The sequence below is a fragment of the Anguilla rostrata genome, chromosome 6 (genome assembly GCF_018555375.3).
Source record: "Anguilla rostrata isolate EN2019 chromosome 6, ASM1855537v3, whole genome shotgun sequence".
In the NCBI taxonomy this organism is placed as follows: Eukaryota; Metazoa; Chordata; class Actinopteri; order Anguilliformes; family Anguillidae; genus Anguilla; species Anguilla rostrata.
The window spans coordinates 54460623-54472044 of record NC_057938.1 but is presented as its reverse complement, the minus strand read 5'-3'; the positions used below and the strand labels follow the sequence as shown (position 1 = coordinate 54472044).

The 11422-nt window shown below is 51.6% G+C and overlaps 1 protein-coding gene across 1 annotated transcript in view; it reads right to left on the bottom strand.

Annotated features, from left to right (window-relative positions):
- LOC135257662 (pleckstrin homology domain-containing family G member 1) overlaps nucleotides 1-9458 on the bottom strand; it is a 37517-nt gene extending 28059 nt beyond the window's left edge. The window contains exon 1 of the mRNA XM_064340641.1: nucleotides 9122-9458. Coding sequence (XP_064196711.1) covers nucleotides 9122-9131 — 10 coding nt within the window. The 5' untranslated portion in view covers nucleotides 9132-9458. The remainder of the gene's footprint in view (nucleotides 1-9121) is intronic.
- Between the last annotated feature and the right edge of the window lie 1964 nt (nucleotides 9459-11422).

Sequence of the window (11422 nt, the reverse complement as noted above, 5' to 3'; positions counted from 1 at the left end):
CTGGCGTCGGGATTCACCCGATACTCCGGGGGGGGCGAGCACCACAAAGTCCCCCTTTATGCCCCGGCATAATCACTGAGTCAGCCCAAGACGATTCAGAGAGGGGCGGACAGCGGGGGGTTTTTTAATACCCGGACTGTGTGAGAGAGTGTGATGGCCAGGCCACCCCGGCGGCTGCTTCTTCTTCTTCGGGCTGAATGGCGCTTTTTTTTTGTCGCCGCCGGCAACGGCAGACGCAAGGCGGGCACCGAGACCCTCCGTCCCGGAGCGGGCGGGCGGGCGCGTTTGGGCCAGACGGCGGGTTTCCCCGAACGTAACCGTGAGCCGGGAGCTCGGGCCCGGGACGGCCACGGCCAGCATCGCTATGGTTACCGAATTCCGCATGTTAAAAAGGAAGGGGGGGAAAAATCCCAGAAAAAAAATATATAAAGGGAGCATTCACTCCCCCCACCCCCCCCCCCGGGGCCACAGATGCTGCAGCTGCCACACTCAGATCGAGCGATTTCTTTCCTTTCAGGCTATCAGGGCGAGCTGATCTTTCCAGCATTCATCAAACAGCTTCGCAAAAACCAAAGCCCAGACCTGCTGCTGCTGCTGCTGCAAAAAAAAAATTATTTTATTAATTATTGCAGGTTGCAGGTTTGAGTCCAGGGGGCCAGATCCACCCAGCTCCATAGTAGGTCCCAGTCCAGCGCTACTGCGGAGTTTGCCAGTGTTTGACTCCAGGGGGGCCACTGCCATTGTAGCCTTGAGCAAAAGCTACTTAACCTGAATTACTTCCGTAAAATAAACCAACTGTATCAATGTGGCGTATGTAATGTAAGCAGTGCAAGGTGCTCTGTTTACAAGCTCAGCGAAACGCAATGCAATGCAGTGGGAGTGAATGGAGGAGAAAGGTAAGTGCTTCTCTCGCGGGGCCAGGCTCCAGACCAGGTGGGAAAGGTGTCGAGGCTTGCACGGGCGTTTCGTTTCTGTAAAGCGCTCAGCGTTAAGAGCGGGGGCCTGACCCACTTTCCGCACGTTTCCCAGCGACGCTCAGACAGACGCACAGCGAGCAGACGCCACGGAGGAGCCGGAAAGGAGCGCCGGTCTCACTGAGACTGCACGTGAGGTCACGTGTCCCCACAATGCAGGTGTGTATGACAGGTACACACACACACACACACATAGACACACACACGTATGCATAGACGCACACATACACCTTCCCTTCCCCTGCAATACACGACAGTGTCAGTCTCCCAAACTGATTCCTGTACTGTTTAACAGCATCTCTACATTGTAGCTATAAAAGATAAAAAAGTTTTTGATTCCTTTTCAAATTGTCTTAATAACTTATATACTGATACCCATTTTCCCAACCCTGAAATCTGTTAGAAGCAGCACACTCTGGTATAAACAGATGAAATGAGTCATTAAGTACACGTGCTTCCACCAACGTACATGTACATGTCAAATCAGCGGATGCCGAAGGACAAATCCACCCCCCTTCCTGTACCGGTCTCATGCGGTCCAGATGTCTACACTTCCTGACCAGCTCCCTGATCTTCCAGCTGTTTAAATGACAGATATCCTCTAAGCATACACGGAGAACGCATATCCACCAATCAGGGCACAGACCTGCCCCCCATAAAGCCCCGCCCCCAACCGCACCGACAGGCCCCGTTTACACCTGACTCATATCTGTTTTTACATCCATCAGATGGGTTTTTCCCCACATGGGAGCGTTTTGGCTACCGGTTTGATTGGGGCCCTATCGCTCAATCACCAGGAAGCCAGAGCTTCCAGTGAAGCGTATCTGTACTGCTTCTCTCGCCTCAGTGGATTTTAGGAGAATTATTGACTGGCCTTTACATTACCAGAGAGTAAACGGGCTTGGGGAAATGACAAACAAAAAAGAAAAACAAACAAAAGAGGTCTGGCTGGGTGTCTGGGTGCAGACAAAAGGGGGCATTGAAAATCACACAAAACAAAAGCCAAAACAGGAGAAGAAGAAAGAGGCCACGCACACAGCCACAGATGGAGGACAGAGGAGCCAATCAGAGGCCATTGTGCGGATTCACAGGTGATGATGGGAAACGGTGTCTCTGTGTACATCACACCGCGCCTGAGCTGAGCAGAGCAAATACACCCCCGCCCGGTGTGGAACACACCCTGTGAAATGACTAACAGACACACACGCACACACACACGCACGCACGCACGCACACGAACACAACACAACAACACACTCACTACCACAACACAACACACACGACACAGGCACACACCACAACACACAGCACACAACACACAACTCACACAAAAACACACAAAGGCACAGTACAAACAACTTACACACATACTACACACACACACACACAAACAGGGCACCCTGTCCCACACACACACAAACACACACACACACACACAATCTCTGAAGTCTCCAGCCCTGGTGTCTGCATTCATCCAATCTTATTTAAACTGAAATAAAACAACAAAGAGAACCAACAGTCAAAACAACACAGAGAGACAGATTCCAGTAATTCCTGAAGCATCTCCACGGAAACGAGTGGTTTGGCACAGAGGCCAAAAGATCCACACGGTGTCCTGTTCTTCACCGACAAGCAAAACGTTTCACAGCCGCCTGAAATCGCGCTTCAACACATGAAACATTTCAGGAAAAAGCTGAAAACTTTAAGAGCGGTTAACTGCCGTGGTTACAGAACTGCGGCGGTAAGTCTTGCTCTCCGGGACGCGCGGCTTGGTGGTAGGCACACGCGACGCGGCGAGTTCCAACGCCGCTTTTCGAACATCAAAAGAAACGGGAATCCGTGGAAAACCGACTGAGGAAACGCAAGACGTGACAAAGGCGGAGCAGGGGCGGGGGGGTTTAACTCGCCTGAGATTATTGTTAAACCTGATCCCTTTAATGATCCCCCTGTAATGAGCGAAAGCCTCTGTATTTAACAGTTTCTACAGTGGCATTATGCGCTGGGCGGCAGTGTAGTGTAACGGGTAAGGAGCTGGTCTTGTAGCCCAAAGGTCGCAGGTTCGATTCCTGGGTAAGGACACTGTCGCTGGACCCTTGAGCGTGACACTTAACCTGCATCGCTTCAGTACATATCCAGCTGTGTAAATGGATGGCAGTGTCCTGCTTCTCCATCAGAGAGAGTCTGGTACAGCCATAACACAGGCTCAATGAGTGTGGGTAGGTGATTGATCTCGCAGCGATAAACACTTCCACAGAAGCCACGCCTACCGTCTGTGCAGCAATATGCGAGATCGAAATCTTTCGAAAGGTTTCATCTCAGTGAAGTCACGCATCAAAAAAAAAACTGAAGGTTTCATGTATTAAATGTTCAAGGGTGAGTCACATGTTTAGACAAAATAATCTGAAAATAAGTCTGTGTGAAAGTAAGATATTGACGCAAACAAAATGCCTCAGATACTTTTAATTGCTATTCTGTGACCTCCACTAAAGACAGACAAAAGAAAAAACTTAAAAACAGGCGTGTTTGTCTGGTTGTCAGTGTGTCTGGTTGTTCAAATGAATGACTCCCATGAGAAAAGACGGCCTAAAAACAAAAAACCAGAACAGACTCCAACACAATGTGTAGTCTGTGCTACGAAAACAATGTTGACGGCCCAGAGAAACTACACTACCCAGAATGCTGTACTGTAAATTAAATTGTCAGTACAAACATCATCTTGAGCGGAAATCTCTGGACATTCTGGTGGAAATTTTACCTGAGCCGAGCGAAGCCGGAGCGTCCGCTGGGCTTAAGGGCGCTTCCCCACACAGGTAAGGGTCACCTGCTGCCCCACAGAGCCCAGCAACAGCAGCAGCTGCGCGATCCATAGAACCAGATGAGTCAGCGCTGGTCTATCAAAGGCCAATAAAACACAATGGAGCGCTGCCCTCAAACCTGCTCCGCAAGTTTCACACTGCTTCTGTCCGGTCTTTATCAGCCAGCAGAGCAGGGGAGGGAGGGAGAGAGAGAGAGAGAGAGAGAAAGGGAAACAAAGAGGGAGAGAGAGAAAGAAGGAGAGAAAGAAAGAGGGAGAGAGAGGGAGGGAGGGAGGAACTTGAGTGCTGCGGCTAAGACACTCAAACTAAAACATGACATCATTCACTTCAGAGCAGCACAATGGCCCAGATTAACAGACGCACACACACATACACACACACGCACGCACGACATTCCCTCTCTCTCACACACACACACACACGCACGCACATTCCCTCTCTCTCTCACACACACACACACGCACATTCCCTCTCTCTCACACACACACATGCACATTCCCTCTCTCTCACACACACACACATGCACATTCCCTCACTCTCACACACACACACATACACACACACACACATTCCCTCTCTCACACGCACACACACATACACATTCTCTCTTCTCTCTCACACACATTATGTCTCTCTCACACTCACATGCAAGCACACTCGCGCAGACACGCACACACGCACCCACCCGCCCCCACCCCCACACACACACATTCTCTCACACACACACACACACAACACACTCCACTGAGCAGCACCCTGCCCCCCCCCCCATTCTCTCCCCTCAGCCTCAAGACATCAAAGGCGAGAAATCCACACTCCCGCTTCCCATAGTCCTCCTCACACTAACCACCAATCACATCGCAGCGCTCACACTAACCACCAATCACATCGCAGCGCCGCCTCCAGACCCCGCCCCCCATCCAATGCAAGGAAACACGCTCTCAGAAAGGCACCTGCTTTATCGTTTCATAGCCATCCCTCCGTTCCGCTGAACCGAAGATCGCGCGAGTCAGCCTTCCAGAGACACCCGGGCCCAGCTCCATAACGCACGCAAATCCCAGCCTAAACTCGCTAACTGCTCACTGGCAACTTACGACACACGACATAACGCAGCGAAGACACAATGTGTATGGGCGGGGGGGGGGGGGGTATGATGGAAAAACATGAATCTGAGCACTGACACCATTCAGGAGCGTAGGTTTTCGGGCAAACGCGATACATACTTGAACTGGATTTGGATCCAGCCGGTCCGTTTCTCATGTGGAGAAAATCACGAGTAAACTTTTGAGCATAGCGCTGGGTGTCACGTTACCGCTGCATGTGTTACACATTTTACAGCGCGGTTCCAGCCTCAGAGAGGGACGCAAATGACCTTAAAAAACGGGCCCGCGGATAAAAATACACACGCCGCCCGGGAGCGGCCCAAGGGCACTTCAACGGCCCAAACGATGAGGTTTAACAGAGCCGCCTCTCCGCGTCCTCCAGCCGATGTTCGGCGACTTCTCTTACTAAAATATGTCTGCAAGTCTATTACAACCATCTCATTATTACAAAAAAAAAAACAGTCAAATATGTCCAATGTCTGCCAGGCAGGCACTCGAAGTATCTGGCAGTTGAACGCTGAAGCACTGGGAGAAGAAAGAAAGGATCTGGGAGTTTGAGTGGCAGCAGTAACGCTGCCCGGGCAGACGCTGGGACAGCCCCCAGCACGGATGGCCTTTTGAGAAAGTGCCACCACTGACGTTAGCAATCTTAATTATCTGCCTCCCCCTGTCCCTGCTACTGTTCAGGAGAGTGTGTGTGTGTGTGTGTGAGTGTCTGTGTGTGCGTGCGAGTGAGAGTGTGTGTGAGTGTAATTGTGTGTGAGTGTGCGTGTGCGAGTGTATGTGAGTGAATGTGTGTGTGTAAGTGAGCGTGTGTGTGTGATTGAGTGTGTGTGCGTGTGTGTGTGATTGAGTGTGCATGTGTGTGTGTGCGTGTGTGCGTGCATGTGCGTGTGTGTGTGAGTGTGTGAGTGTGTGTGTGCGTGCGTGTGTGTGTGTGTGTGTGTGAGTGCGTGTGTGTGTGTGTGTGTGTGTGTGTCTCCAGGTCTCCAGCAGGGCCTTTCAGTTTACAGTGCTTAAACAAAGACGTGCCCGATCACCAGCTTTTCCCAAGAGCCCTGTCTACACTTCCTGAATGACTCTTTGAGTCCTTCCAACACTCGAGCACATTGGGATGAGATGGATAGCTTTTGAAGAAAGAGAGAAGACCTGATGGACGACAGGCCAACCCTCCTACCCCCACCCCCTCACCAAAATAAAAGAAGGAAAAAATGTTTAAAGAACAGCCTGAATTTTCCGGAAGTTTTTCTAAATTGATTTTAAAAAGAGTGGGGGTGGGGCTTTCCGTAAACTCGCCCTAAATCTCTCTCTTTATTTCACATCAATATCTTCTTTAACGTCGAATCAAGCACAAAAGCAGAAGCTGGTTCCACCGAGGAAGGGTTGCACAAGAGAATCCCAAACTTTTTTTTGTAAGCCAACCTTCATTTAGCCAGGAAATTAAATGTCTGTTACGAGGGAGATCTGGCCAAGAGCACAGCACAATGAATGCAAACATTTCACAACAACAGACGATCAACAAAACACAATATAAACAAAGGACACAAGGAGGTAAGACCATGTAAGCTGGGACTACAGGACAGACGTTTAAATGACAGAACGAAACAGTCCAGACTGAAATGACACACGATTTATGAATCTGAGAGGCGGGGATAAATCTTATTTTCAACCCTTTCCGGATGAAAGGAGGGGTGCTCTCAGAAAAGATGCACAGTCTCGAGACAAAGAACCGAAGAGGAGGCGTGGGCCACAACCTCATCCTGGGAATACCAACACAAAGATAGCCCAGTGTGCAACATCACTGACTGGAGAGAACAACAACCACAACAACAACAACAACAACAACAACAACGACAACGACGACAACCACAACAGCGACAACAACAAAAACAACAGCAAGCGCTGGTCAGGCGGGAATGAAAGCGGTTGTTCATCGAGCGTCCCAGAGAGCCACAGCTGTCCCGCATGTGGTAGAGCTCACTGTAAACACGTCTGACAGAACAAATAGCAGGAATCGGAAAAACATGTACACCGCGCGAGTAAACAGAGGAGGAGCTGTACACATTTAAACTCCGCTTCCATCCTCCCTCCCTCCCTCCCTCCCTCCCACTCCCCCTCCCTCCCTTCCTCTCTCCATCACTCTCTATACTTCCCTTTCTGATCTTAAAACTTCCCAGTTTCAAAACACGGGGGCCAAAAATGAATTTCTGCAATTATGAAAATCTAAACTTGGCTTCCTTCGCCAGCTTTCTGTCCAGTAAACCTATGCAACCCAAAGCGCTGTTGTGACCTCCAGACAAAGCATCAAAACTCCAGAGACTGCATGCAAAAATGTCATGCAAAACGGCATGCAAAATTCTGCTTCTGGCATCGGGAGGAACCGTCGCGGTGGTATTGGGAGGAACAGTCGCAACAGTACGGGGAGGAACAGCCACGGTGGTATTGGGAGGAACAGTCGCAACAGTACGGGGAGGAACAGCCACGGTGGTATTGGGAGGAACAGTCGCAGCGGTATCGGGAGGAACAGTCGCTGGGGGTATCGAGAGGAACAGTCGTGGCAGTATCCGGAGGAACAGTAGCAGCGGTATGGAGAGGAACAGTCGTCATGGTATTGGGAGGAACAGTCGCAGCGGTATCGGGAGGAACAGTCACTGGGGGTATCGAGAGGAACAGTCGTGGCAGTATCCGGAGGAACAGTAGCAGCGGTATGGAGAGGAACAGCCACGGTGGTATCGGGAGGAACAGTCACGGTGGCATCGGGAGGAATAGTCACGGCGGTATTGACAGGAACAGTCGTGGCGATATTGGGAGGAACAGTCGCTGGGGGTATCGAGAGGAACAGCCACGGTGGTATCGGGAGGAACAGTCGCTGGGGGTATCGAGAGGAACAGTCGCGGTGATATTGGAGGAACAGTCACGGTGGTATCGAAAGGAGAAGCCGCGGCGATATTGGAAGAACAGCCACGGCGGGACCGAATGCGCTGGGCTGACGCAGCTCATCCCGCTGCGATCGCCATGTCCGCTAGCGCGTCTGTTGAGAGGGCGTGAGGAGCGCGTCGGGCCGATTTGCGCTTCTGCGGCCTGGCGGTATGTTAATGACACGCCAGGCAGGAGGATAAGCTGCCTGAGTTTGGGGTGGGGGTGAGGGCGTGCACCCCTGCACTTCAGAGAGGGTGTAAATTACACAAGCTAACAGCCTCTGTGTGCGTGAGAGGGAGAAAGAGATAGGGAGGGAGGGAGAGAGAGAGGGAGAAAGAAAGAGGGACAAGGACAGAGCAAAAGAGAGAAAGAGGGAGAGAGAGGAGAGAGAGAGGAAACTCTTGAACTGGCTGAGGCACGTTTGTATAACCTGCCCTGGTTTCTGCACTGCGATTAGATTACCCCCCTAAACCCCCCCCCCCCCAGCCAAGAGTAGCACACAGAAACCCAAACCCAAACCCTTCCCTAAATAGTCCCCCCCCCCTCCCCAAACTAACCCCTGGTGTTTACCGTTAAGCAAAGGGATCACAACCCGATATGCCAGCTATCGTGAGAGTGAGAGAGAGAGAGAGAGAGAGATGGAGGGAGGTGAGGACGTTTCTCTGATCGATCCACACCAACCCCGATTTGACCCCCCCCCCCCCACCCTTCTCTCTCATATAGAGCAGTTCCCAGCTGGGACCCCCGAGCAGATGTCCTAGTCAAAGAGAGCGCACCCCCCCCACCCCACACACAACACTAAAACTGTAATTACGGACCCCTGAGGGTGACAATGTGGGTCAGGGGGGAGGGGGCGGCATTTCGACACTCTGGTCCCCCCCCACCCCCCCAAACCCCTCGTCAAGCGGGACAGGGGGGCCGAGCGTATCTGACAGCAGACAAGTGGGGGGAAAACCCGCAGAGTCTGCAAACTAACCCCAAATTTACTCTGTGCACAAAAAAAAAAATTAACATCAAACAAGCAGAAATTCACACACATATTCAAACTTTTTTTTCTCGCCCCAATTCAAATGCTCTCGTATCTCTGTCAACACTTAAAATTTTTCAGGAAATTTACGCGGAAAGCCTCTCGACAGATTTATTCCATGTTTTCTCACTCATATCTGTTAGAATACCCAACAATATCACAGCAACTTGTTACAAAAAAAAAACTAACAAAAAAAAAAAAACGATATTTTTTTAAAAACTGAACAAAATTCAAATTGTTCCATGAAGTTTTTTTGCGAGCGTGAAGACCATCAGCACTCACCAGTCGGCATTGTCCCTCATCCACGTCCTTTTTTTTTGTTTCTTTTTGTTTAAGTGAAAAAAGGGAAGCAGAGACAGGAGCAGCCCAGGAGCTCTCGGCAACAGAAGCGGTCACATATCCGAACGCAGCCCCAAATCCCGAATCGCGGAATCACGTTCCTCCACAGTCCCCACACTCCGTCAGGTCCTCCCAAGCCCAAGCATTTCCTTCTTCTTCAGAGAGAGAGAGAGCGAGCGAGCAAGCTGCTCGGAGTGCCCAGCAAGCGCGTGTGCACACACACACACACACACACACGCACGCACACACCCCCCCTACGAACACACAGACGGACACTCACAGACACCGCATCGGAATCAGCCCGTCTCTCTCTTCTCTCTCCTCGCGTCTCTCCCTCTCTTTTTCTCCCTCTCTCAGCCGCTCTCTCAACTAGCAGGAGGGTTTGTAAGACAATCCACCTTCACAGCTTCAAACTAAATAGAGCCAGTCCCCACACACACACACACACACACGCACGCACACACCCCCCCTACGAACACACAGACGGACACTCACAGACACGCGCATACGGGAATCAGCCCCCGTCTCTCTCTCTCTCTCTCTCCCTCTCGCGCTCTCTCCCTCTCTCTCTTTCTCTCCCTCTCTCAGCTCCGCTCTCTCAAAGCTCAGCAGGAGGGGGTTTGTAAAGACAAATCCAACCTGTCCACAGCTCTCAAACTGAATAGAGCCAGTCTCCCCCACCACACACACACACACACACACACACACACAGTACCGAGCCCCGCCCCTTTCTGCAAGCCCCGCCCACTCTCCCAACTTAACGGAAAGAAGCTGGAAGTAAGTAGCTCTCTCTCTCTCTGTCAGCATCTCCCTTCCTTTCTCTTTCCCTCTCTTTCTCACTCGATTTGTCTCTCAGGATCCGTCACACTCCGAGCATGCATCTCACTCTCTCTCTCTCTCCGTCACACTCTCTCTTTCATCTGTCTCTCCTTCTATTCCTCTCTCTCTTTTTCTGTCTCAATCTTTCTCTCTGTGTCTCTGTGTCTGTTAAAGTCTGTCACACTTGCTCTGTACACTCTATCGCTCTCTCTCTCTCTTTATCTCTCTCTCTCTCTGGCACACATGCAGACAGAAGCAGAGATAGACAGAGACAGACGCACACTCCATTTACTCTCTTTGTCTCTCTGTCTCTCTCTCTTTCTCAGTGGGTTAGGCACTTCATTGTCAGACAAAACTGAGTGTCCAGCGCTGGTCTCACACCCCCCTGACCCCGTGTGACACAACCCCCCCCCCCCCCCCACCTGCCCCCCTCCCCCCCACCTCGCTCCTTGCACTGGAGGGAGTGCCCTGTCAGAGAGCACGCTGGCCTCAGTCAAAACTCATCCCACCCCAGGAGGGGGGGGAGGGGTTACGCGAATTGATAGCGGAGAGCAAGCAGAAACAAACGAACAGCTCTCCTTCTGCACGATGCCGCATGCCCCCCCCCCCCCCCCCCAATGATGCAGAGCGCTGCCGAACCTCACTCGTCACGAGTGCGAATTGCTGCCCGGTGACCTGGCCCAGGTGTGTACAGGAAGGAGGTCGCAACTGAGCATGCTCAGAGCTCGTCAGCATCCTGTCCTTTCCCCAAAAAAAAAAAAAAAAAAACAGAACCAGGACGCAGCGAGGGCACCTAGCCACAGGGATGGAAGCGTGGTGGAGCGGGAGAAACGACCGGAAGCACGGAACGTATTACCACGCGAATCTCTCCCCCCCCCCCGGTCCCCCCCTCCCACACCCCATCCGCAGGGGTGTGCTGGGGCTACGGAACCTTCCAGAAGGGCCTTTCACAGATCGGCGAGGTGCACTGGGCATGAGCAGATGTTCTCTGCTCGCGCCATCATTGTGAACGCACGCTCACAATTAGCCACCAACCCCCCCCCACCAGCCCCCTCCCCACCCAGTCCCCCCCCCAGAACCCCCCCCTCCACCACCATCCTGCCATTCGCCCTGATATCTCCTCAGCAACTGACTGGTCGATGCCGCACACCCTCCAACTGCACCACAATGAACTGGGTACTGTCCATTTTTTGGATCACGCTGCATTTTTCTTTCTCTCTCCCCCCACCCGTTTCTCTTTCAACTTAGAAGCACATGTGCTCCTTGCTAGCATAGAGCCCTGCTATCACTGCGTTTACTGACCGTTACCTTCTAATGACAATTTTTTAATTAAATCTGCCTGCTCTCCACCAAACAAGCAACAGATCCAGAAGACAAGACCACCAGTTAGTTTATTAGCCTGCAGTACATCATACTTTGAACCCA